General features: G+C 37.3%; 3 protein-coding genes and 2 pseudogenes across 24 annotated transcripts in view; 1 reads left to right on the top strand and 4 right to left on the bottom strand.

Annotated features, from left to right (window-relative positions):
- Positions 1–1,019: 1,019 nt before the first annotated feature.
- Positions 1,020–10,968, top strand: LOC126622953 (uncharacterized; annotated as a pseudogene).
- A 139-nt stretch (positions 10,969–11,107) lies between these two features.
- Positions 11,108–14,271, bottom strand: LOC126624359 (G-type lectin S-receptor-like serine/threonine-protein kinase At1g61480; annotated as a pseudogene).
- A 1,227-nt stretch (positions 14,272–15,498) lies between these two features.
- LOC126624333 (G-type lectin S-receptor-like serine/threonine-protein kinase At1g61480) lies at positions 15,499–19,235 on the bottom strand. 2 transcript variants are annotated; one of them, XM_050293401.1, is made up of 7 exons: positions 17,809–19,231; positions 17,612–17,719; positions 17,236–17,438; positions 16,930–17,140; positions 16,566–16,803; positions 16,339–16,489; positions 15,499–16,227 (listed from the first exon to the last, which is right to left on the bottom strand). In XM_050293401.1, the coding sequence occupies exons 1-7, from the start codon at positions 19,103–19,105 to the stop codon at positions 15,928–15,930; spliced, it is 2,508 nt and encodes an 835-aa protein (XP_050149358.1). In that variant the 5' UTR covers positions 19,106–19,231; the 3' UTR covers positions 15,499–15,927. The 2 variants fall into 2 exon arrangements, 1 of the variants encoding a protein (XP_050149358.1); XR_007624058.1 differs by having other exon boundaries at positions 16,079–16,227; positions 16,580–16,803; positions 17,809–19,235.
- Positions 19,236–22,359: 3,124 nt separating this feature from the next.
- The window catches only part of LOC126624315 (G-type lectin S-receptor-like serine/threonine-protein kinase At1g61480), a 72,125-nt gene continuing 70,554 nt past the window's right edge, over positions 22,360–23,930 (bottom strand). For all 21 annotated transcript variants that reach the window (XM_050293373.1, XM_050293375.1, XM_050293368.1 and 18 more), the window contains one exon: positions 22,360–22,875. In XM_050293373.1, the coding sequence (XP_050149330.1) occupies positions 22,504–22,875 (372 nt within the window). In that variant the 3' untranslated portion in view covers positions 22,360–22,503. The remainder of the gene's footprint in view (positions 22,876–23,930) is intronic.
- On the bottom strand, positions 22,871–23,614 carry LOC126624348 (G-type lectin S-receptor-like serine/threonine-protein kinase SD1-29). Its single transcript, XM_050293416.1, has 2 exons — positions 23,203–23,614; positions 22,871–23,095 (listed from the first exon to the last, which is right to left on the bottom strand). The coding sequence occupies exons 1-2, from the start codon at positions 23,597–23,599 to the stop codon at positions 22,908–22,910; spliced, it is 585 nt and encodes a 194-aa protein (XP_050149373.1). The 5' UTR covers positions 23,600–23,614; the 3' UTR covers positions 22,871–22,907.

Below are 23,930 nucleotides of genomic sequence, written 5' to 3'. Positions count from 1 at the left end.
GCAGCTAAATAACATGTCAATATCCAGATTAAAAAAATAAAATAATTTTATGAAAAAATCGAACCGAAAAAAAATTAACCGAACCGAAATTTTGATTCGGTTTCGATTTTGGTAAAAAACCGAACTGATTTGAACTGAATCCAGCCCTACACCACCCTTTTGGTATGTCCAAAAGTAAAGAAGCATATATTTGAAGTCTCTGCTAAAATATACTACATGATGATTACATAAAAACCAAACCTCTCGTCTCAATGCAGATCACAGAAAAGGGTCCTTGTTGGATTGAAAAAAAACGCTTTGAAATCACCAACGGGGTTCCTCGTGAAATTCTGTATCTTCATCAGGACTCAAGACTTAGAATTATGCATAGGGATTTAAAAACCAGCAATGCTCTTCTAGATGCTAAGATGAACCTGAAAATTTTAGATTTCGGTATGGCAATAATTTTCAATGGAGATCAACTGCAGGATAAGACCAACAGAGTCATTGGAACATCATAAGAAAAACGAATAATATTTGGCTACTTAAAGGATAAGTATGATTTTCTATTCAAAATTGTTTGTGGCTGAGTTATAGAATTTCATGTTTAAAATCGAAATCATTATTTTTATAAATAACTTTATAAAGATTGTCTTTACAAAAAAGCAATTTATTAAAGTTGTTTAGTCATTAAAATGTATAAAAACAGATGAACGAGATTGGTAAAAGTATTAGAAACTGTCTATGTATTTCCTACAATAAATTGACTAAACGAACTTATTTTTAAAGGAAAACTAATGAAAATGGTTTGAAAACTTTGAGTTTTAATGATAAGAACAAAATAAAAGGTAAAGTGAATAGTACCAGGATTGACTTTTTAGTGTAAAAATGTGGTTTTTCGTTAAAGTGAACAGTACCGGATGCTTTTCGTTAAAGTTCCCTATTTTTAATTCATTTTTTACGAAGATGATCTTTACATAATGATTCATAGTGGTCTATGGTTTTGAGTAGTGAGTAGAAGTTCCTAGGAGTTTCTATTATCTTAAGAGTTTCTACAAAATCCTGTAATTCGAAAACAAAGAATTTTGAGTTGGAGATCTTACTATTTTTCAGAGTCAAAGTATTATTGAAGAAAAAGTCAATAATCAACTTTGACGCAACTGATTAGCAATTTAACTGTCAACATCCAACTCTCCTTGATTTGATTCGAGCTTGCCGGTTGCCGGCCAAATTATTCAAACAACCACAGAAATTCCAACAGAAAAACATAAACATCAGCGACAATTCTTCATCGTGGATGCGAAATCCCGAATCCCCAGAAGAGAAATGTTGTTCTTCAAAACTCTGTTTCTGTTGTTCCTCCTCCTCTCGCCACTCTGCGCATCCCGTATCCCCAGAAGGGAAATGTTCTTCAAACCTCTGTTTCTGTTCTTCCTCCTCCTCTCGCCACTCTGCGCATCCATTGACACCATAACACTCAACCAACAGCTCAAAGACGGCGACTCTATAGTCTCCAAAGACAGAAAATTTGAGTTGGGATTCTTCGGGCCCGACAACTCTAGTAGTTCCAGGTACGTCGGAATCTGGTATGCAAATCAACCTGAAAAAACAGTTGTTTGGGTGGCAAACAGGGACAAGCCCATCAACGATAGTTCTGGAGTTCTAGCAATTAACAGGTACGGAATTCTGGTTCTTTCTGCTGCTGGGAACATTTCCATTTGGTCCACGGATGCGTCTGTCCATGTCCAAACCAGAAGCACTTTTGTAGCTCAGCTTTTAGATTCCGGAAATTTAGTGGTTTTCCAAGAAAATAAAAGTGAGAGCTTTATTTGGCAGAGTTTTGATTACCCAACTGACACTTTACTTCCAGGAATGAAAATTGGGTTCAATTGGAAAACTGGGTTGGAATGGAAATTGACATCTTGGAATTCCGAAAAGGACCCTGGAACCGGGGACTACAGTTTTAGGGTAGTTCCCAATTCAACTGCCACCCCTCTAATTGTTGTGTTTAAGGGTTCGAGCAAGTATTGGAGATCTGATCCCGGGCCGTGGCCGACTTTTGTGAGCAATGATGAGGAAATGTCCTATTATTTTGTTCCGAATGATAGCGACTCTGTAGCACGATCGGTGTTGAGGGATTATGGATTGTATCAACAACTGAAATGGAATGATGCTGATGATCATTGGGAGGAATATTGGGCTGCACCAAAATATCGGTGTGACAAGTACGGACAGTGTGGTGCTAACAGCAGATGTAGCCCTGACAATTTTAATGCGTTTCAGTGTGAGTGCTTACCTGGGTATGAACCGAAATCTGTGAATGATTGGAATCGGAGAAATGGGTCAGATGGGTGCGTGAGTAAGCGAATTGGGGGGTTGAAATGTGAAAATGGGGACGGGTTCGTGACGGTTCAAAGAGTGAAAGATCCAGATGCATCGATAGAAGCACGGTTGGTCAGAAGCATGAGTGCTAAAGAGTGTGAGCAGGCGTGCTTAAACAATTGTTCGTGCACTGCGTATATGAGCATAGAGTGGGAAGGGCGGCTTGATTGCATGACATGGCATGATGATTTGATGGACATTGTAGGGCGCACAGAGTTGGGACGAGATTTATATGTTCGCGTGGACAAAATTGAATTAGGTAGTGATTTTGCCGGTCTGGTTAGGTGTCCTTACTAGTTCTGTTTTTCATAGTTTCCTAATCCTTTGTCCGACTTGAATGTGTAGCTAAGCATACCAGTAAATCAAAAGGTTTTTTGAGACGGAGGGGTGCTCTGGCTATTCCAATAGTTTCGGTACTGCTGGCATTGGTACTAATCATTGTGTTTGCCTACTGGCAGCATAAGAGAAAGAGTAAAACAAGAGGTATGAGAAGTAGTCATCCCCTCTGAATTGTTTAACGGTTTGATCTAAATAAAAGCAATGCGATTTCATCTAAATGAATGTCTACAATTGGTTCATGTGATAGCACGCACAGACTATGCGGAGGTAGATGAACTTGAGGAAGCTAAGAGACACCCTGAGTCGCAATATTTCAGTCTGAGCACCATAATAGCAGCCACAGATAACTTCTCACCCATTAACAAACTCGGCCAAGGCGGTTTTGGCATTGTTTATAAGGTAAATCCCAATTCAGAAGTCCTACACATTTTACAATTGAATGATTTCTTCTAAGCAGTATACAATAATTTTGTTCTGTTTCTTCAAGTCTCTGACTTTTTTTTTTTTGTTTTTTTGTTTTAAAGCATGAAAGCCTAATAGTAATACTGATTCGTTACTTCAGGGCCACTTGCCAAATGGTCAGATTATTGCTGTAAAAAGATTGTCAAGAACTTCAGGACAAGGGGTCGAAGAATTCAAAAATGAAGTTGTGTTGATAGCAAGACTTCAACACAGGAATCTGGTGAAACTTTTGGGCTGTTGTATAAATGGAGAAGAATTTCAATGGGGTTGTTCGTGGGATTCTGTATCTTCATCAGGACTCAAGAGTTAGGATTATCCATAGGGATCTAAAAACCAGCAATATTCTTTTAGATGCTGAGATGAACCCGAAAATTTCAGATTTCGGCATGGCAAGAATATTCCAGGGGGACCAACTGCAGGATAAGACCAACAGAATTGTTGGAACATAGTAAGAATTTACTTATGCTCAAACATTTATTGATGCAATGAATAACCAAATATTCACATCATACATTCAATTTAACTATAATACTATTATTATTTATTTGGCTTCAACTCTTTCTTTTTATCATATGCAGTGGCTATATGTCACCAGAGTATGCAATGTTTGGGAGATTTTCAACAAAGTCGGATGTCTTTAGTTTCGGGATCATATTGTTGGAGATTGTAAGCGGCAAGAAAAACAACGGTTTATATCAGGAGGATCATTCCTTGAATTTGATAGGACATGTAAAAAACACAAATTTTGGTTGCAAGCTACCCCTCCTACTTTTTTCGTGCCTGGTTTCATACGAATTACTGTAAACTGCAGGTTTGGCAGCTGTGGAGAGAAGACAGAGCTTTAGAAGTTGTGGATTCGTCATTAGAGTCATATCAGTCCGAGGAAGTCATGAGATGCATTCAGGTTGGGCTTTTGTGTGTGCAAGAAGATTCAGCGGACCGCCCAACCATGGCAGCCATTGTTTTCATGTTGAGTGGCGAAACATCTCCTCCAGCTCCTAAGCAGCCTGCATTTGTCTTCAGAAAAAAATCTCGTAGTAATGCTGATCCATCAGTTTCGAACGAATCATGTTCTATAAACAACTTGACAATAACTAAATTTCAAGCTCGATAATGATGCAGGTTCTTTTGCTTGCATAGTTATCAAACTTCTATTCTTTTTATTCCCATTGAGTCTGTTTCTATACTCTTGGCATGTCACGGTTTAGTTAATTGTTATATACTGCAGCATTTGTTGGCCTCTGTATGACATACCGGCAATGCGTTAGAAAGCAATGTGCGATTTCTATACATGCGTAGGCAACCAGAACACGAATTTTTAAGCAATAATGTGAATACGGATCCGGTCTAAGCGATTGGGAGTTTGAGCTCAGATGACGTAGAAATTTTGAGATATTGAAGTATCTTTCTTGTTGCAATAATTCTGATTTTATTTATTTTTGTTATATTGTTCTCCTTAGTCTTTCCATTTTTTCGAACTTGCTATGATCACATAACCAACATTACCAACATTGTCAATGTATAGGTACCAAAGTCAATTGTAGTTATGATCCCTTAACTTTAACTTAATTAAAACAATGGTCATTCAACTAAAAATTCATTACCATTGGTTCCCCAACCATGGTCTAAAATATTCATAATATCCCGATATTTCCATCGAAATTTTCGTGTTTTTGGACTACCGATATTTTTTTAGACTTCGATATTTCCGATATCATCGATATTTTAGACCTTGCTAAGTCACTCATATATCTTACCATGCAATGTATAAAGTGTAAAATATTTTACTAATTCATTATATATAAATGATTATGGTGTGTTTAAACTTCTTTCATTAATTTACATATTTTCTACACGCACAATGTTTGTCAGCTCGCTATATAATCAACTTAAATCAGTTATATCTATCATGCAATGCATTTTCTTCCAATTTTTTGTGATAAACTAATAGATAATTGACTAAATAAACATCGTACAAAGTTTCAATAAAAATTTACAAGTTTTTCTTACAATTTCTGTGATTTTTATTTAATTTTTATCGATATCGATAATATCCTGATATTTCCATTGAAATTTCCTTGTTTTTAGATTACTGATATTTCTGATATCATCGATATTTTATACCTTGCCCCCAACTCATCAAAACGTGCAGTTATGGTTCCTCAACTAAAAACTCATTATCATTGGTCTCTCAACTTTAATTCAACTGGAGAAATGGTCCCTTAACTTTAACCCAATTGTAGCAATGGTCATTCCAACATAACTCGTTTTAACAAAAATTTTGATGTAGTTGACGAAAATGACCATAATTACACACTTTGATGAGTTGAGGGATCTTAATTGTATAAATAGTCATTCCAACATAACTTATTTTGACAAAATTTTGACGAAATTGATGAAAATGACTATAGCTACACATTTTGATAAGTTAAGGGACCAATGGTAATGAATTTTTAGTTGAGAGATCATTGCTCCAATTCGATTAAAGTTAAGGGACCATTACTACAATTTATTCAATAATTAAATAAATTGAAGAAACTAGGAGACACCCCAAATTGCAATTTTTCCAGTTGCCGGGTAAACTACTCTACTCAATAAGCAGCAGAAATTCCAAGAGAAAAAGATAAATATCAGGATAATTCTTCATCGTGGATGCGAAATCCCAAATCCCCAGAAGAAAAATGTTATTCTTCAAGCCTCTGTTTCTGCTCTTCCTCCTCCTCATGCCACTCTGCACATCCATTGACGCCATAGCACTTAACATTTATTTAACTATAAACTATAAACTATTATTTGACTAAAAGTCCTAGATGATCTACACAGTCAATCTTGTTTGTCTGTGAAGTGTAATCATATAATGTACACTGCGAAGTGAAGTCATACCTTTTGAAGAAAAACTTAAAGCATATAAAGTGCTTAGCAGTAGCCCAATTGGTGCGGGTGAGTGGAAATATGGGTTAGGATTAGGCCAAGTTAAAGGATTTCATTCCGTCCATTGTAACAAAAAAAATAATAAATCATGCACGGACGTATGCACTGTTTTTCTCTGTCTCCGTCTAATGTTGGCAGCTGTGGCATGAACACAGAGCCTTAAAATTTGTGGATAGTCATTCGCGCCTGACGAAGTCATGAGATGCATTCAAGTTGGCCTCTTGTGTGTCGAAGAAGAGACCATCCATGTTAGTTGTTGTTTTTATGTTGAGCCGCGAAGCATCTCCTCCATCTCCTCAGTAGTGTGCATTGGTTTTGAGAAACAATTCATGCGGCGATGCTGCTGATCTATCAGTTCCAAAAGGATCATGTTCTATCAACGACTTATAATAACTAAATTCGATGCTCGATAACGATGCAGGCGATTTTACTTGCACATTAGTGTTATTCATTTACATATCATGGAAACTTGATATACAAAAGATTTGATTTGTAGTATGAACCCTCCACATGAGTAATTTTTTGATGTGACATCACACCTTCATGAGTAATTTTCCTTTTTATTGTGGTTTTATTTGTTTTGTTGGAGAAAATGGTGGCACACGGCCTGAAGCCCAAATCCTTTCAGACTCAAAAACAAAAGCTACTACCCATTCGAAAAGTCGGCCCATAGTTGACAAATCTATCGGTTGCTCTGGTTTCGGTCCAATAACTTGCTAGACCTATATCCATAGTTCCGAAAATATGAAATATATACGAGGGAGGTGATGAAATAGAAAGTCATCGTGTATTGATATACGTTCTTAATTACTTGAACTATAAGTTGCGTAGCCCAATGCTTATCACCTAATATTTAAGGATTATTAATCTCAAATGGTTTAAATCGTTTAAACGCACATTACCTTATGTTCGTTTTGGTAGTCAAAGGAGAAATTCTATCTTATAGTCAATATAACATTTGAGTCAAATAACGATAAAATTGTGGGAATTAGAATAAGCTCTAAGTCGAGTGACATTATGAAACACAAGAGGCGAGTACTGAGGGACATTATTAGATGGCGGTGTCATTTGAATTGTGTCGGTTCTGAATGTCAACTTATTCAAAACGAGGGCACTACAATATAATCAACAGATGATTATGTTGGAGAACACAACCAGAAATCCCAAGCCTTAATTCTCATTCAAATCCTAATTACTAGTGTTAGAGACAAACCTAATATAAAACCTATTGAAGCACAAAACTCCAGCCGATTATTCTTCGACGAAACTGATATGACTGTCAACATCCAAAGTCTCTTTGACTCGAGCCATGCTTGCCAGTTGCCGGGTAAACTAGTCCACTCAAATAAGCAGCAGAAATTCATCGTAGATGCGAAATCCCAAATCCCCAGCAGAAAAATGTTATTCTTCAAGCCTCTGTTTCTGTTCTTCCTCCTCCTTATGCCATTCTGCACATCCATTGACACCATAGCACTCAACCAACAGCTCAAAGACGGCGACACTCTAGTCTCCAAAGACAGAAAATTTGAGTTGGGATTCTTCAGCCCCGACAACTCCAGTAGTTCCACGTACGTCGGTATCTGGTATGCAGATCAACCTCAAAAAACAGTTGTTTGGGTGGCAAACAGAGACACCCCCGTCAACGATAGTTCCGGAGTTCTAGCAATTAACAGGTACGGAAATCTGGTTCTCTCTGCTGCTGGGAATATTTTGATTTGGTCAACGAATGTGTCTGTCCATGTCCAAACCAGAAGCACTTTTGTAGCTCAGCTTTTAGATTCTGGAAATTTAGTGCTTTTCCAGGAAAATAAAAGTGAGAGCTTTATTTGGCAGAGTTTTGATTACCCAACTGACACTTTACTTCCAGGAATGAAAATTGGGTTCAATTGGAAAAGTGGGTTGGAATTGAAATTGACATCTTGGATTTCCGAAAACAACCCTGGAACCGGGGACTACAGTTTCAGGATAGTTTCCAATTCAACCGCCACCCCTCTAATTGTTGTGTTTAAGGGTTTGAGCAAGTATTGGAGAGCTGATCCCGGCGTGTGGCCGAATTTTGTAAACAATGATGAGGAAATGTACGATTATTTTACTCCGAGGGAAAACGGTTCTGTAGCACGAGCGGTGTTGAGGGATTATGGATTGTTTCAGCAGCTGAAATGGAGTGATGCTGATGATCAGTGGGAGGAAACTTTCGCTGCACCAAAATATCGGTGTGACAAGTACGGACAGTGTGGTGCTAACAGCATATGTAGCCCTGACAATGTTAATCTGTTTGAGTGTGAGTGTTTACCTGGGTATGATCCGAAATCTGTAAATGATTGGAATCAGAGAAATGGGTCGGATGGGTGCGTGAGTAAGCGAATTGGGGGGTTGAAATGTGGGAATGGGGACGGGTTCGTGACGGTTCAAAGAGTGAAAGATCCAGATGCATCGATAGAAGCACGGTTGGTTAAAAGCATGAGTGATAAAGAGTGTGAGCAAGCGTGCTTAAACAATTGTTCATGCACTGCGTATATGAGCATAGGGTCGGAAGGGCGGATTGATTGCATGACATGGTACGATGATTTGATGGACATTTTAGTGCGCACAGAGTTGGGAGGAGACTTATATGTTCGCGTGGACAAAATCGAATTAGGTAGTGATTTTGCTGGTCTGGTTAGGTGTCCTTACTAGTTCTGTTTGTCATGGTTTTCTAATCCTTTGTCCAACTCGAATGTGTAGGTAAGCATACCAGCAAATCAAAAGTTTTTTTGAGACGGAGGGGCGCTCTGGTTATTCCAATAGTTTCGGTACTGGTGGCATTGGTACTAATCATTGTGTTTGCCTGCTGGCGGCATAAGAAAAAGAGCAAAACAAAAGGTATGAGAACTAGTTGTCCCCTCTGAATTGTTTAACGGTTTGATCTAAATAAAAGCAATGCGATTTCATCTAAATGAATGTATACAATTGGTTTATGTGATAGCACAGACTACGTGGAGGTAGATGAACTTGAGGAAACTAGGAGACACCCTGAGTTGCAATATTTCGACCTGAGCACCATACTAGTGGCCACAGACAACTTCTCGCTCGTTAATAAACTTGGCCAAGGGGGTTTTGGCACTGTTTATAAGGTAAATCCCAATTTAGAAGTCCTGCACAATTTATAACTGTATGATTTCTTTTGAGCAGTATAATTTTGTTCTGTTTTTTCAAGTCTCCGACTGTTTTTTTTTTTTTTTTTGGTCATTTTAAAGCATGAAGGCCTATTAGTAATAGTAATACTGATTCATTGCTTCAGGGCCAGGTACCAAATGGTCAGATTATTGCTGTGAAAAGATTGTCAAGAACTTCAGGACAAGGGGTTAAAGAATTCAAAAATGAAGTTGCGCTGATAGCGAGACTTCAACACAGGAATCTGGTGAAACTTTTAGGCTGTTGTGTAAAGGGAGAAGAAAGGATATTAGTCCTGGAACACTTGCCAAACAAAAGTTTGGACTACTTTCTTTTTGGTATGTCTATAGCAAAAGATTCTTTGTTCATACTGTTTCTAAAATGATGTCGAATATACTCGAAGCTTCATAGTGAGATATATAACATGTATTTACATAAAGAGAAATATATTGTGCAGATCACAGAAGAAGGTCCTTGTTGGAGTGGGATAAGCGTTTTGAAATCATCAACGGGGTTGCTCGTGGGATTCTGTATCTTCACCAGGACTCAAGAGTTAGGATTATCCATAGGGATCTAAAAACCAGCAATATTCTTCTAGATGCTGAGATGAACCCGAAAATTTCAGATTTCGGAATGGCAAGAATATTCCAGGGGGACCAACTGCAGGACAAGACCAACAGAATTGTTGGAACATAGTAAGAATTTTACTTGTGCTCAAACATTTATTGATGGAATGAATCACCAAATATTCACATTACATAATCAATTTAACTATAAACAATTATTTGGCTTTAACATTTTCTTTTCATCATATGCAGTGGCTATATGTCACCAGAGTATGCAGTGTTTGGGAGATTTTCAACAAAGTCGGATGTCTTTAGTTTTGGGATCATATTATTGGAGATTGTAAGCAGCAAGAAAAACAACGGTTTATATCAGGAGGATCATTCCATGAACTTGATAGGACATGTAAAAAACACAAATTTTTGTTGCAATCTACCCCTCGTACTTTTTCATGCCTCGTCTCAAATGAAATACTGTCAACTGCAGGTTTGGCAGCTGTGGAGAGAAGACAGAGCCTTAGAAATTGTGGATTCGTCATTAGAGTCATATCAGTCCGAGGAAGTCGTGAGATGCATTCAGGTTGGCCTTTTGTGTGTGCAAGAAGATCCAGAGGACCGCCCAACCATGGCAGCTGTTGTTTTCATGTTGAGTGGCGAAGCATCTCCTCCAGGTCCTAAGCAGCCTGCGTTTGTATTCAGAAGCAAACCCTGCAGTAATGCTGATCCATCAGTTTCGAAGGAATCATGTTCTATAAACGACTTGACAATAACTAAATTTCAAGCTCGATAATGATGCAGGCTCTTTTGCTTGCATAGTTATCAAACTTCTATTCTTTTTATTTCTCTTATAATTGAGTCTGTTTCTGTACTCTTGCGTGACTAAAAGTCCTAGATGATCTGCACAGTATATCTTGTTTGTCTGTGAAGTGAAATCATTTAATGTGAAATCATTTAATGTACACTGCGAAGTGAAGTCATACCCTTTGATTCCTTGAAGAAAAACTTAAGCTTATAAAGTGCTTAGCAGTAGCCCAAGTGGTGAGGGTGAGTGGAAATATGGGTTAGGATTAGGCTAAGTTAAAGGATTTCATTCCGTCCATTGTAACCAAAAAAAAAAATAAATAAATAAATCGTGCACGGACGTATGCACTGTTTTTTCTGTGTCTCCGTCTAATGTTTTTATCGTGACTTGTTTACAGAATCGGAAAGTGGTTCTCCCGGATTGCTTGAGAATGACGACAAATCTGCTTGACCTGCATTCCTTCCTAGCCAAAAACCAGGGCTTTTTGGCTGGGGCATTGTTGCATCTGGACTGCTCAGCATGAAAACCACAGATGGCATTAGAGGCCTATCGACCACCTGCTCCTGGACGCATAAAGTGCCATTTATATATTTATATCTTTTATCTTTTAAACATAGTTATCTATGTGTTTAATTGGTGTGTAAAGCATTTCGATAAGATTAATCAGCAAACGAGCAGACATTAATACTCCAAAAAAGTCATGGTGCACTTTTCCTTTTTTAATTAAAAAAAAAAAGGCGTATCAATTTAGCACACCAAGAAACTATGAAAAACTTCTTGAAGCACAAGGAAAAAAAAAGGCCACACTATAAAAGTGCAATGTACGAAGATGGACTGAAAAAGTGCAATGTACGAAGATGGACTGAAAAAGCCACACTATGAAAAACTTCTTCATCTACTAAGTCCAATCCCCTGCCTTCGTTCCATATGTGCCATGACTGAAAAATTCATAGAGATTGCTTAAGCTATGCGAAAGAGAAGTGCATACAATTTCACATAGTATTTTTAGGATGTGAACTTACATATGCTAGGAAGCCGAGCTGTTTTTCATGGTGATAAAAGCTGGTATTCTTCATCCCGCTAAGAATCTCCAACAGCACAACGCCAAAGCTATAGACATCAGATTTTTCAGAATGTATACCGCCCATGGCATACTCCGGAGCCATATAGCCCCTGCACATGCAACTCATTAGTATTTAATAGACAAAAATAGCTGGCTTGTGTTTAGAATGATAATACCCTAATGTGAGTGATGTGAAAACAATTCGGAGAAATGTAAAAGAATGGTGCTTACAGTGTTCCCACAACCTTGTGAGTATTCTCTAGATTTTGTGTCCCTTCAACAATACGTGCCAATCCAAAATTTGAAATCTTCGGATTCATATTCTCATCCAAGAGAATGTTACTGACCTTCAAATCTCTATGGATTACCTTTAGACATGAATCGTGAAGGAGATAAAGAAGCCCTCTAGCAATCGGAGCTTTGGTTCTAAGTAATGCACCCATTCAAAATGTAAGGTATGGTGTCACTCATGCATCCCATGTATTGTACAAAAAATTATTCAATTCGGAACAAGACAGCTAACAAAGAGAACTTGCAGCCATGAATAAAGTCGAGTGAAACTAACTGAATAGAATAGTATCCAAGCTTCCGTTTGGCATGAACTCGTAAATTAGTAACTTCTCTTCCTGTTTCACACAGCAGCCCATGATCCAAACAAGATTTTTATGTTGGAGTTTGGAGATCAACAGCTTCTCATTCTTGAACTCTTCTACGCCTTGCCCTGAGTTACTTGATAGTCTCTTTACTGCTATTTCTTTCCCTTCTTTTTGCTTACCCTACAATAAGTCCACAAATTAACTGTTCAATCCCTGTGCGTATCTTGCAGTTAATAATTTTCGTTTGGGATGCCCCTTCCCCGAGTTTGTTTGGGATGCTGAAATTGTTTGGGATGCCCCTTCCCCGAGAGAGAAGGAATACACACTCACCTTGTAAACAGGGCCAAATCCCCCTTCCCCGAGTTTGTTTGGGATGCTGAAATTGTTCGTAGCAATTGATATGCTGTCAAACCTATAGAGGAATAGCTCCGACCGCTCATGTTCTCTTATATATTCTTGAACAGTGCCGCCACTTGAATTTTCATTCAGATCAGTATGTTCAAACTTTGCTGTTGCTTTGATGTTTCCTAATTTGGCAACTACAACAATCAAATAAACAATCGTTAAGATCCAATCTCAAAAGAGTAAGCTTGCAACTAGTAAATATGCTTAACTGCTACCCCTCTATATCATTATCTCTCTCTTACCCCTTCGGTTAGCTTGCAATCTGTGAAAAACGTACACTATGGCAACCAAGAAATTGATAAAACAAATAGCCGAGAGGCCGGCAATTAACTTTGTTCGCTTTCCTTGACCTGAAAAAAATGAATTTATAGTACGAAATGCATGAGACAGAAACTAAAGATACTGCATATTTAAGTTGTTGCGTAATCACTATTATAACTTACCAGATTTTGTGTGTTGGAGGCGAATAAAAATATCTTGTCCATTAGATGAAAACTCCTGAATATCTATTAGTTCATTGGACCAGATCAAACACCCGATGTTGTCAACATACACGTAAGCCAGGCAAGAGCAATTACTTAGGCATTGTATCTTGCACTCTTCTCTATCCAAGAACAAAATTAATTCATGAAAATCTGGTAGTTTTACACTTGACATCTTCGAAAACGTCTTCATTTCCTCTCGAAGCAACTGACTGACTTGTGGTACTTTCACAAAACAATTTGGCTTGCCTCACACACCCTTCTGCCCTGTTTCCTCTGTTCCATTCCTCATGTGACTTCGGCACGAACCCTTTCATACACTTGCAGATTGGAGATTCAGAAGATTTGCAAACCCCAAAAGGCCCACATGCTCCATACTTGTCACATGGATTCTTTGCCGCTGGGGCTTCCCAGAAAGTTTTCCAGTTCTCGCTATGTTTTGTATAGATAAGCCTTAATACACCTTCGAAAGAGACGTCCATAAATGCTTCAATAGTTTTAGCAAACAAATTAAAAGAGAAATACTTTGTTCCCTGCTGCGCATTATCCTCGAGATTAAATCCACTTCGATATTGATCATCCATTCCTGGCACGCCGATGAAATTTGATTTATCCCACGGCCCGATTCTCCAATAGGGAGTCGATCCATTGATCCAAATTACCAACAAGCATTCGCGGTAGAAGTGTGTCACTAGGATAATGAAAGCTCTCCCACAAGTACCGATCAGCTGGTACACCTACATTAAATTTGACAACAAAGTTTCCATTGTCCAAAAGAACTGCAACAAGCTCCAAATTCCCATTGCTGCTGATTGTCAAACCAGCCAAGGTATCTGTAACTGCAAGAGGCTTTTCTCTGTTGGCAACCCACACGACTTTTCGAGGAAGTATATGTTTGTACCATATCCCCACGTACTTATTAGCAGAATTATTAGGACTGAAGAATCCCAACTCGAAAACGTTGCCTGCCGAGACAAGAGTTTGTCCCTGAGCTAACGGTCGCAACGGAGTTATGTCGTGAACTTCTACGGCACGAGAAACCAGTGACAGAAGAAGCAAAGTGAAGAAAAGTAAGGTGAAGAAAACACAAAAACTTTGAGTGTTAAGAACCATTTGTATCCAATTAACTTTTGTTCAATGATCATTAAAACAATGAATGATGGCACTTAAGTACTGAATTTTTAGCTAATGTGGTGTTATCTACTTATCGTCCGAAACCTTAATGACGATAATTAGGTGGTGGTTAAATGTAATCAAGTATCGTTAAGTTTTTTTTTAAGAGAACCTTAACGAAAAGCTCCCGAGATTGTTCACTTTAAAGAAAAATCACATTTTTAAACTAAAAATTCAATCCTGGTACACTTTAAAGAAAAATCACATTTTTACGATAATTAGGTGGTGGTTAATTGTAATCAAGTATCGTTAAAACTCAAAGTTTTCAATCCCTTTTCATTAGTTTTTTTTTATTTATTTTTTATCAAGTTTACTTTCTCTGGTAGGCTAGTAGGCAATGGCAGATCCAGGATTTGAATCTTGAGGGTCCTGGTGTTTTTTTAGATAGAAACAGAGCGCAAAGCGCTAAAAAAATGTTTATTCACTGAGACATTTAATCTAACACTTGGCGGGCTTGTTGTTGACCGCCACCATATTGTGCACACGTCAACAGATAACAGCATATGCCGAAACAATCTGATGAATGATATAGAGAATTTGTCGAGTGCTGTTGACGTAACCTATCGAGATATGTCTAGCATGCATTACATCAAACATTTAGAATGCACAAAAATAACAAGTAACAAACACTCGAAATTTTTTCGAAAGATCTTCACATGTATATGTTTTGGACTCCAAATGGTCCTGGCACAATCTTGATCCTCCTTCCATCTGCCCCAGTGGCAGGAATGGTCAACTTTGTCACACCCTTAATTTCAGTAGTTTGATAGTCGATTATTCTGTCGGCATTAGCTTACACTCTTTTGGGGTTGGTACTTTTGGGTCCCTTTGTTTGTTCCCAGTTTCTGGTCTCCAACCCTTTTACTAACCATAACTTTGAGAGTATTTGGGAAACTTGAAGATGTCATGATAAATTAACAGGAAAAAGAAAGAAAAAAAACGTATAAAAGTAATGCTTGCGTGAGAGGACCAGTGACGAATTGTCTTCACCCATCATAATAAAATATTATGAGCAGACAACGATTTTGTAAATTTCTACAAAAATTATTATCAAGTATTTTCTCAAGTCATTATAAAGTATTTTCTCGTGTCATTCTCGTCGTATTCGAAGTTTTTTAAAATTTATATTGGACATGATGAATCTTAAAAAATAAGAACACGAACACGATTAAAACACGACGATTAAATTAGAATAAGTATTACATATATTAAAAAAAACTACTCACCTAATCAAAATATGAAATGCTTGCCTCTAATTTTGGAGTCAATGAGTTTTTATATTTATGATACTGCCCCACCCCCCACCATAAAAGGAACTTATAAACTTCAGGTTTTATAAGTTTTTATATTTACAAACTGCCCTCAATTTTTTTATATTTACAAAACTGCCTCAAACTTTTTATTTATCTCCAAAAATGCCCCCAATTTTTTTTGAAATTTACGGAAAAGCTCTTGTCTTGTCTTGACCTTGTCCAAACCGTATCCGGGGCGTGTTTGACATTCCCACACTTCGGGGTTTCGGAGTGTCTGTGCAACCAAGTTTGGAAGGCATTAGAGGATGTTAACATTTCACTGTGAAATAACATTTAGCTTCTGCCTATCGTCCTTCAAGAAGCGTTATGGTGGCTTCATTGGCGGAGCAAGTATTGTCATACCGCGGCCTACGATCAGAAACTGAGTTTTGGAAAGTGAATATAGGCCGCTTAGGTTGTGGACGATGTGTCTCACTACTTAGCATGAAAACCACTTCCGGCATGGTTGGCCTATCTGCAGCATTGTCTTGTACACAAAGAAGCCCAACATGCAAGGATCTCGTTGCTTCTGATGCGGAATATGAATCCGCCAATACTTCGTCTACTAAGTACAATCCCTTGCCTTCACTCCAGTTGTGCCATATCTGGAAACAGTCATGTATATCGGCTACAAATGTTAGATGATGTTGTATTAAGCTTCGTATAGATTGTTTAAGCTTCACAGTTTCACATTAAGATTGAGAGTTTGAACTTACATAAGGTAGGAAGCATAGCTCTGTTTCATGGTCATAGAAGCTGGTATTCTTACAGCCGCCAATAATCTCCAATACCAAGACCCCGAAGCTATAAACGTCAGATTTTTCAGAAAATATACCGCGCATGGCATATTCTGGAGACATATAGCCACTGCACAGGAAATTCATTAGTACTCAACTAACAATTATCCACTAGAATTCTGAGATTACAAAGAAACGAAGCTTACAGAGTTCCCACAACCTTCTGAGTGTTTGCTAAGTTCTGTGTTCCTTGAAAGATACGTGCCAGTCCAAAATCCGAAATTTTTGGGTTCATGTTCTCATCCAAGAGTATATTACTTGTCTTCAAATCTCTATGTATTACCTTCAAGCAGGAATCATGGTGGAGGTAAAGAAGTCCTCTGGCTACACCTTGAATAATATTGAAGCGTTTTGCCCAATCAAGCACTCCTCTTCTCATTGGATCTAATCAATGAACACATTATAAATGTAACGAAGTATTGCATTCATATATCCGATGCATATAGTACAATGAAAACATCGATCTTAACTAGAAAATGAAGGCAAATATAAAGGGCCAGTTAAACTAACCGAATAGAAGAGTATCCAGGCTTTTGTTTTGCATGAACTCATAAATTATTAACTTCTCATCGTCTTTGATGCAGCAGCCCATCAACCTTACGAGGTTCTTGTGTTGGAGTTTGGAGATCAACAGCATCTCATTCTTGAACTCTTCTATCCCTTGCCCCGAGCTGCTGGATAGTCTTTTTACTGCTATTTCCTTCCCTTCTTCTACCTTACCCTACATGCATGAGGTCCACATATTACACATTACATTTATGTCAATATAATTATATATTTTCCTTTGAAATGAAGAAAACGCAAACGAATAATCACCCTATAAACTGCTCCAAATCCTCCTTCTCCGAGCTTGTTTGTGATGCTGAAATTGCTAGTAGCAGTTAATATGCTATCGAAATCATATTCATAGATTAATAGCTCTGATGGATCATGCGTTCGAATATATTCCTGAAGACTTTCCCTTGATGAATCAATTGTATCAGTCAATGTAATCTCACTTCTCCTCACTTTGATGGTTCCTGATTTTGCAAGTATAAAACAACCAAAATTCAGAGTCAGAGAAACAACAAAGAAGTCAGATCAATATGCTCATCTAATTACCTTATTATATCAAAGGTTACAAAGATATATGGCATCGTAAACTGATGAATTGCTAATCTATTGACTGCATCCCTCTACCTCACGCTCTTACCCTTTTGGTTGGCTCGCAACTTGTACAAACCGAACACAATGGCAGCCATGATGATAAAACAAATCAATGCGAGGCTGACAATTAACTTTATATGCGTTTGTTCTTCACCTGAAAAGATGAATGTGTATGCATAAAGTATAAGACAGAAAACAACAGATATTTGTAAGTAAAGTTGTGCAAACAATATTGTCACTTACCGAGTTCTGCGTTTGCTAAGCGAATATAAAGATCTGCTCCACCAGAGGAAAACTCTGAAATATCAATAAGGTCTTTGAACCAGACCAAACACCCTATAGCGTTAACGTAAGCATAAGCCAGGCACGAACAATTATCTCGGCAAAGTATCCTGCAGTCTTCGTCATCCAAAGACGAATATTCATGATAATCTGGTAGTTTTACACTTGACATCTTCCAAAACCCATCTTCTTTTTTGCTCAAAGAGACTGACTGACTTGTGTTACTCTCACAAAACAATTCGGTTTGCCTCACACAACCTCTTGTCCTGTTTCCCCTGCTCCATTCATCAACTGACTTAGGCGCAAACCCTTTCAAACACTTGCAGATTGGAGTTGTTGAAGATTTCGAAGCTTCGCATACCCCAAAAGGTCCACATGTTCCATAGATGTCACATGGAAATTTTGGGGTCTCCCAGTGAAGATTCCAGTTTTCTCCATATTTTGAATACATATACTTATGTTTCCCTTCTGAGGAGATGTACAGATATGCTACAGTCTTGCCGAATAAATTGTACCAGAAATACTTTGTTCCCTGCCGCAAATCAGCATCCAGATGAAATCCACTTAGATATTGATCATCCATGTCCGGTATGCCGATGAACATTGCTTTATCCCATGGACCGCTTCTCCAATAAGGAGTTGATCCATTAATCCAAATGAAAACCTGTGCCGGGTTCTGCGGTGTCAATCCAACCAAGAATTTCCCGGTTGATGGATCATTCTCACTTTTCCAAGAAGTCGAGAAACTCCGCTTTCCAGATTTACTATTGAATCCCAGCAGCATACCCGGTAGAAGAGTGTCGCCAGGATAATCGAAGCTCTTCCACAAGTACTCATCTCCTTTTTTGAGTTCGATAACAAAGTTTCCGTTGTCTAAAAGAAGTGCAGATGGAGAACCATTCGATGAAACCGAAATGTTCGTTGACCAAACTTCATTTCGCTTCTCATCTACGAGCTGCAGATTCCCGTTGCTGGTGATTGTCAAGCTAGCCAATGCGTCTGTAACTGCAAGAGGGTTATCTCGGTTGGCCACCCATACAACTTTCCGCGGAAGTATACTCTTGTGCCATATTCCGACGTACTTATTACCAGAACTGTTAGGACTGAAGAATCCCAATTCGAAAATGCGGCTGGGGGAGACGAGAGTTTGTCCCTGTGCTAATGGTTGCAGAGAAGTTATGCTATAAACTTCTGCAGCACAAGAAATCTGTGACAGAAGGAGGAAGCTGGAGAGGAATACTAAATCACAAAAACCCATATGTTCTCTTCATGAACAAATCAAATTAATGATTATACTTTAATAATGGATGTATATTTGGAGCTTGCGACTTTGCTTACCCAATAAACATGGGGTTTATCATGATGTCATCCAAAGCTTTAGTGATGAGGATTAGGTACTGTTTGTGGCTAGCTCTATCTTATAAAGTCCATCTTCTCGCATGGTCAAACTTTAGCTGTTTCTCTCTCTAATCTCTCCATCTTATTCAACTTTATGAAAGTAATATGCTATCCAACACAGAAAATTTTTAGTTGTGACGGGTATACGGATGATACATCACGTGTTTTTATACAAGTGATGAAAAATTTTAATTTTTAAGTTATTAACATTTTAAAACACATAACCCACCATTTATATAAGGACACATGGTATACCACTTCGTGTGATAGAAATACTAAAAAATCTCTAAACGACACTAGTTTTTGAGGAACTAGATTCAAACTTCAGTGTAAGAAAACGAGTAAAATACACTAACTAACTTTATTTGTTTCTTTCTGACGTACTCAACTATATTTATAAAAATAATATTCTAAATGACTCTAATTTTTAAGAAACCGTCTGAAACTTAACTAGTGGACCTAACCTATAATTGTCGAGCCTTTGACCCTTGATCTTTTTCGTTTTAAATTCAAACTACAAAGTAGAAACTTTATTGTGAAAAAGAAAAGAATAAAACACAAATATATCTGCTGGCAAGTTATATAATCACAATAAAGAAAACGAACGGAATGTATTGAAAAAAGGTAATGTTAGAGAAATTAAATTTATAAATTAAATGATGGGTCATCAATTGAAATAAAGACGTTTATCAATGTTTAAATAATAAATTAATTATTAACTCTTATGTTCTTTAATTTTTAAGTTTTTATTTACAAATTTAGTTTCTATAGTATTACTATTGAAAAAGTGAAAAGCGTGAATATGGTGTGGGAAGTTGAAGTCAAGATTCCCAGCACCCAACTTTGACTAGCCAATTTTAACTTAAACGTCTAAACCAATCCCACTCATTAATAATTAGATGCCCGGTGTGATTGATTTGAATCAACACCTGCCCCGATCAAATTTTGCTTTCGCCTATCTGATAGACGATGATTATGATTCTTAAACTTATTATGATCTCTAATTAATATTTTTGTATAAATCAGATTTTTTTTTTTTTAAATCTTGATGGATACGAATTTTTTTTATTGATATGAAAAAAAAAAGTACATTTAGTTAGAAAGGAAAAATCTTTATCTCTTGTAAAGCAAGAAAAATCAAATGCAAGAAAAATCAAAGATAAGAAACAGAGGAGGGACATACATGTAAATTGGGATGTATTCAATTGAGATTTTAATTCTTTTAATGAATCTAAGGGTATTTAATTATGATTTTAAGTGATTTTTTGAAATTCAAAGTGTATTTAATTAGGATTTTAAAATAGTTTATTAAAAGTTTTATAAATCTCATATCTTCTCATGAGATTTTAAAAAAATTGAATCAAAATTTTACCTGAAATATTTACAACTCAATTTAAATATCTCAAATTCTCTATTAAACACAGGTTGGATGAGAATCAACCCTCAAAGTCAAACCATCAAGGACTTCGGCCACACAACTTTCACGCTATTTTCATTGTTGTGCCAAACTATTAAAAAATATTAAAGTACGCAACTCTAATTATATGGCTAGAGGCAAGACAAGTAAACTAATTATTTGTATTGGAAATTGTTATTAGCATTTGAAAAATCTCATTTTACATTCAAAACTTATATATTAGAAAAAAAATATATACTTGTGATGAGTATAAAATAAGATTTTTAAAATGCCAATAACATTTCTCATTTGTATTTCACTCATAATATATTACAACACTACTTCACATGGAAAACAGCCACACAACTTTATTACAAGCTAACACTGTCTTGCTTGTTCCTTACACGTGCATATATCAGCCATCGTACAGATGATACTAGCCGACTTTGTTAGGTCGGTGCTATGGCTGACCACAACCCAGCCACTATTTAAGACAAGTTCGAGTAATATTCTAATTACAACCGACTAGCCGACTTTGTTAGGTCGGTGCTATGGCTGACCACAACCCAGCCACTATTTAAGACAAGTTCGAGTAATATTCTAATTACAACCGATAGACCACCTAATTATTTTACAATCACAACGTGTATTCATTCTCATGTGGTCGTAATATTTATCATTTATTTATTATTATTGAATAAATTTAAATTTTAAAATTTAAACAAGGTTTTTTAGTTAAAATGATCGTTGAGATTTGCATAACTTTTCACTTTGATTCCTGAGATTTCAAATCAATAGAAGTGATCCCTGAGATTGTTCACCATATATTATTTTGGTCATTCCGTTAAAAACTCCGTTAAGTGTCCCAGAGCTCTTGGCCGGAAGTTTGGGCAATTTTCAAAACTTCGTAACTCAATTGTTTCTTAACCAAATTCGACCCATAATATATCAAAATGAAGATAGGAAAGTGTAAAATAAGATTATACATATTTGCAAGCCTAATGGTTGCAGGAGATGATCGGAAAATAGCCTCAAAGTTGACTGGTCCGAGGGAAAACTATAAAATTTGCCGGAAACTGGATAAACTTTAAACGTTCATAACTTCTTCAATACTCAACGAAATCAAGTAATTAAAAAATGAAAATAATACTTCTCAACGAGAAAAAGAGAATGGTACCTTTTTTTATGGCTAACTCACAGTGGTTTGGTCGAAAAACGGCTTGAAAAGTAGCTAACCCAAGACCGAGCACTTTAGGGCCGTTTTCCGTCCAAATCACGGCGATTTAGCTGCTGAAAAAGGTACCATTCTATTTGTGTCATCGAGAAGTATGATTTTCATTTTTTAATCACTTGATTTCGTTGAGTATTGAAGAAGTTATGAACATTTAAAGTTTACCAAGTTTCAGACGAGTTTTCTAGTTTTCCCTCGGATCAGTCAACTTTGAGGCTATTTTCTGACCATCTCCGGTAACCATTGGGCTTCCAAATGATATAATCTAATTCTACACTTTCCTATCTTCATTTTGATATATTATGGGTCGAATTTTGTTAAGAAACGATTGAGTTGCGAAGCTTTAAAAATTGCCCAAACTTCTGGCCAAAAGTTTGGGGACACTTAACGGAGTTTTTAACGGAATGACCAAAATAATGGCTGGTGGACAATCTCAGGGACCACTTCTATTAGTTTGAAATCTTAGGGACCAAAGTGAGGAGTAATATAAATCTCAATGACTATTTTGACTAAAAAGCCTTTAAACAAAAAGGGTTGAGCGATGGGTGGTGAGAAAAATATTCTCCCAACCACAAGTATGGTTTGTTCCTAGATTTTTCACTAACATTCGCTTACAACAATCTTAAGATATTTATTTAGACAATTCTAGATAGTGCTTAGACTTTGACTTGTAGATTTGTGTAGGGACTTCAGCGAGCTGGGCATGTTCTCTTTTACTATCGTCCTTCGAGAAGTGATATAGTGGCTTCATTTGCAGACCAAACATGGTTATATCAGACAGAGAGTTTTGGAAGGTGAATGTAGGCTGCTTAGGTTGCGCACGATCTGTCTCGCTCCTTACCATGAAAACCACATCTGCAATGGTTGGCCTATCTGCAGCATTGTTTTGCACGCAAAGAAGCCCGATATCCATGCATCTTGTCACTTCTGATGCCGAATATGAATCTGCCAATACTTCATCTACAAAGTCCAATCCCTTGCCTTCATTCCATAAGTTCCATGCCTGAAAAAAGTTATATATGTTGGCTACAATTGCTAGACTAAACTGCTGTATTGAGTTTTCATATAGAGGAACTTACATAAGCTAGGAAACCTAGCTCTCGTTCCTTGTAAAAGGAGCTGGTTTCTTTCTGCCGGCAATCTCCAATAGCAAGACCAAGCCATAGACATCGGATTTTTCAGAAAATATCCCGTCCATGGCATACTTCGAAGACATAAAGCCACTGCACAGGCAAATTCAGTCCCATTTAATTGACAATTATGTGCTATTTGTGGGTTAAACTTTAGTTGGTGAACGACGATTATGAGAATAGGAAGAAATGATGCTTACAGAGTTCCCATGGACCGCTTCTCCAGTAGGGAGTTGATCCGTTAATCCAAATGAATCCCTGAGCTGGGATCTCTTGTGCCAATTCAACCGAGAATAACCCTCTTGATGGATCATTCAAGCTTTTCCAGGCAGTCAAGACATTCCGCTTTCCTGATTCACTATCAAATCCCAGCGCCATTTCTGGTAGAAGTGTGCCACCAGGACAATCAAAGCTCTCCCATAAGTGATGTCCTTTATCATCTGCAACAACGAAGTTTCCAGTGTCTAAAAGAACTGCAGCTGAACTATTTGATGACTCCGGAATATTAATTGACCATGTGGATTTCTCTTTCCCATCTACAAGTTCAAGATTCCCATTGTTAATTGCTAAACTAGCTGTTGAGCAAAAATTGTACATAATATGTAAACAAATAATTCACTCGACACAATTTCACCATCGTTCATTTTTTCGAAGAGGGTTTTATTAATTCGAATTCAATCCATTCTAGGCTACGTGCCTATTAATTACAACCATTCTTTTGGGAAAGGAATACCCTTTGATTCCAATTCGAATAAATCGTAATTTGAGGATTTTGGTGTTTGTTTGATTTTGTGACTGCACCTAGGTCGAATCCTAGATTGCCTACGTACCCTTTTGAGGGATCAAGTCACTCGTAGTTCGGGTATTTGATACTTGTTTGGATTTGATGCCTTGTGCAGTTTTAGCTCATGCGGGCGAGAAGCATAGT

Source organism: Malus sylvestris, chromosome 5, assembly GCF_916048215.2.
Source record: "Malus sylvestris chromosome 5, drMalSylv7.2, whole genome shotgun sequence".
Lineage (NCBI taxonomy): Eukaryota > Viridiplantae > Streptophyta > Magnoliopsida > Rosales > Rosaceae > Malus > Malus sylvestris.
Note: the sequence above shows the minus strand (reverse complement) of the source record. Positions and strands in the feature narration are given on the sequence as shown.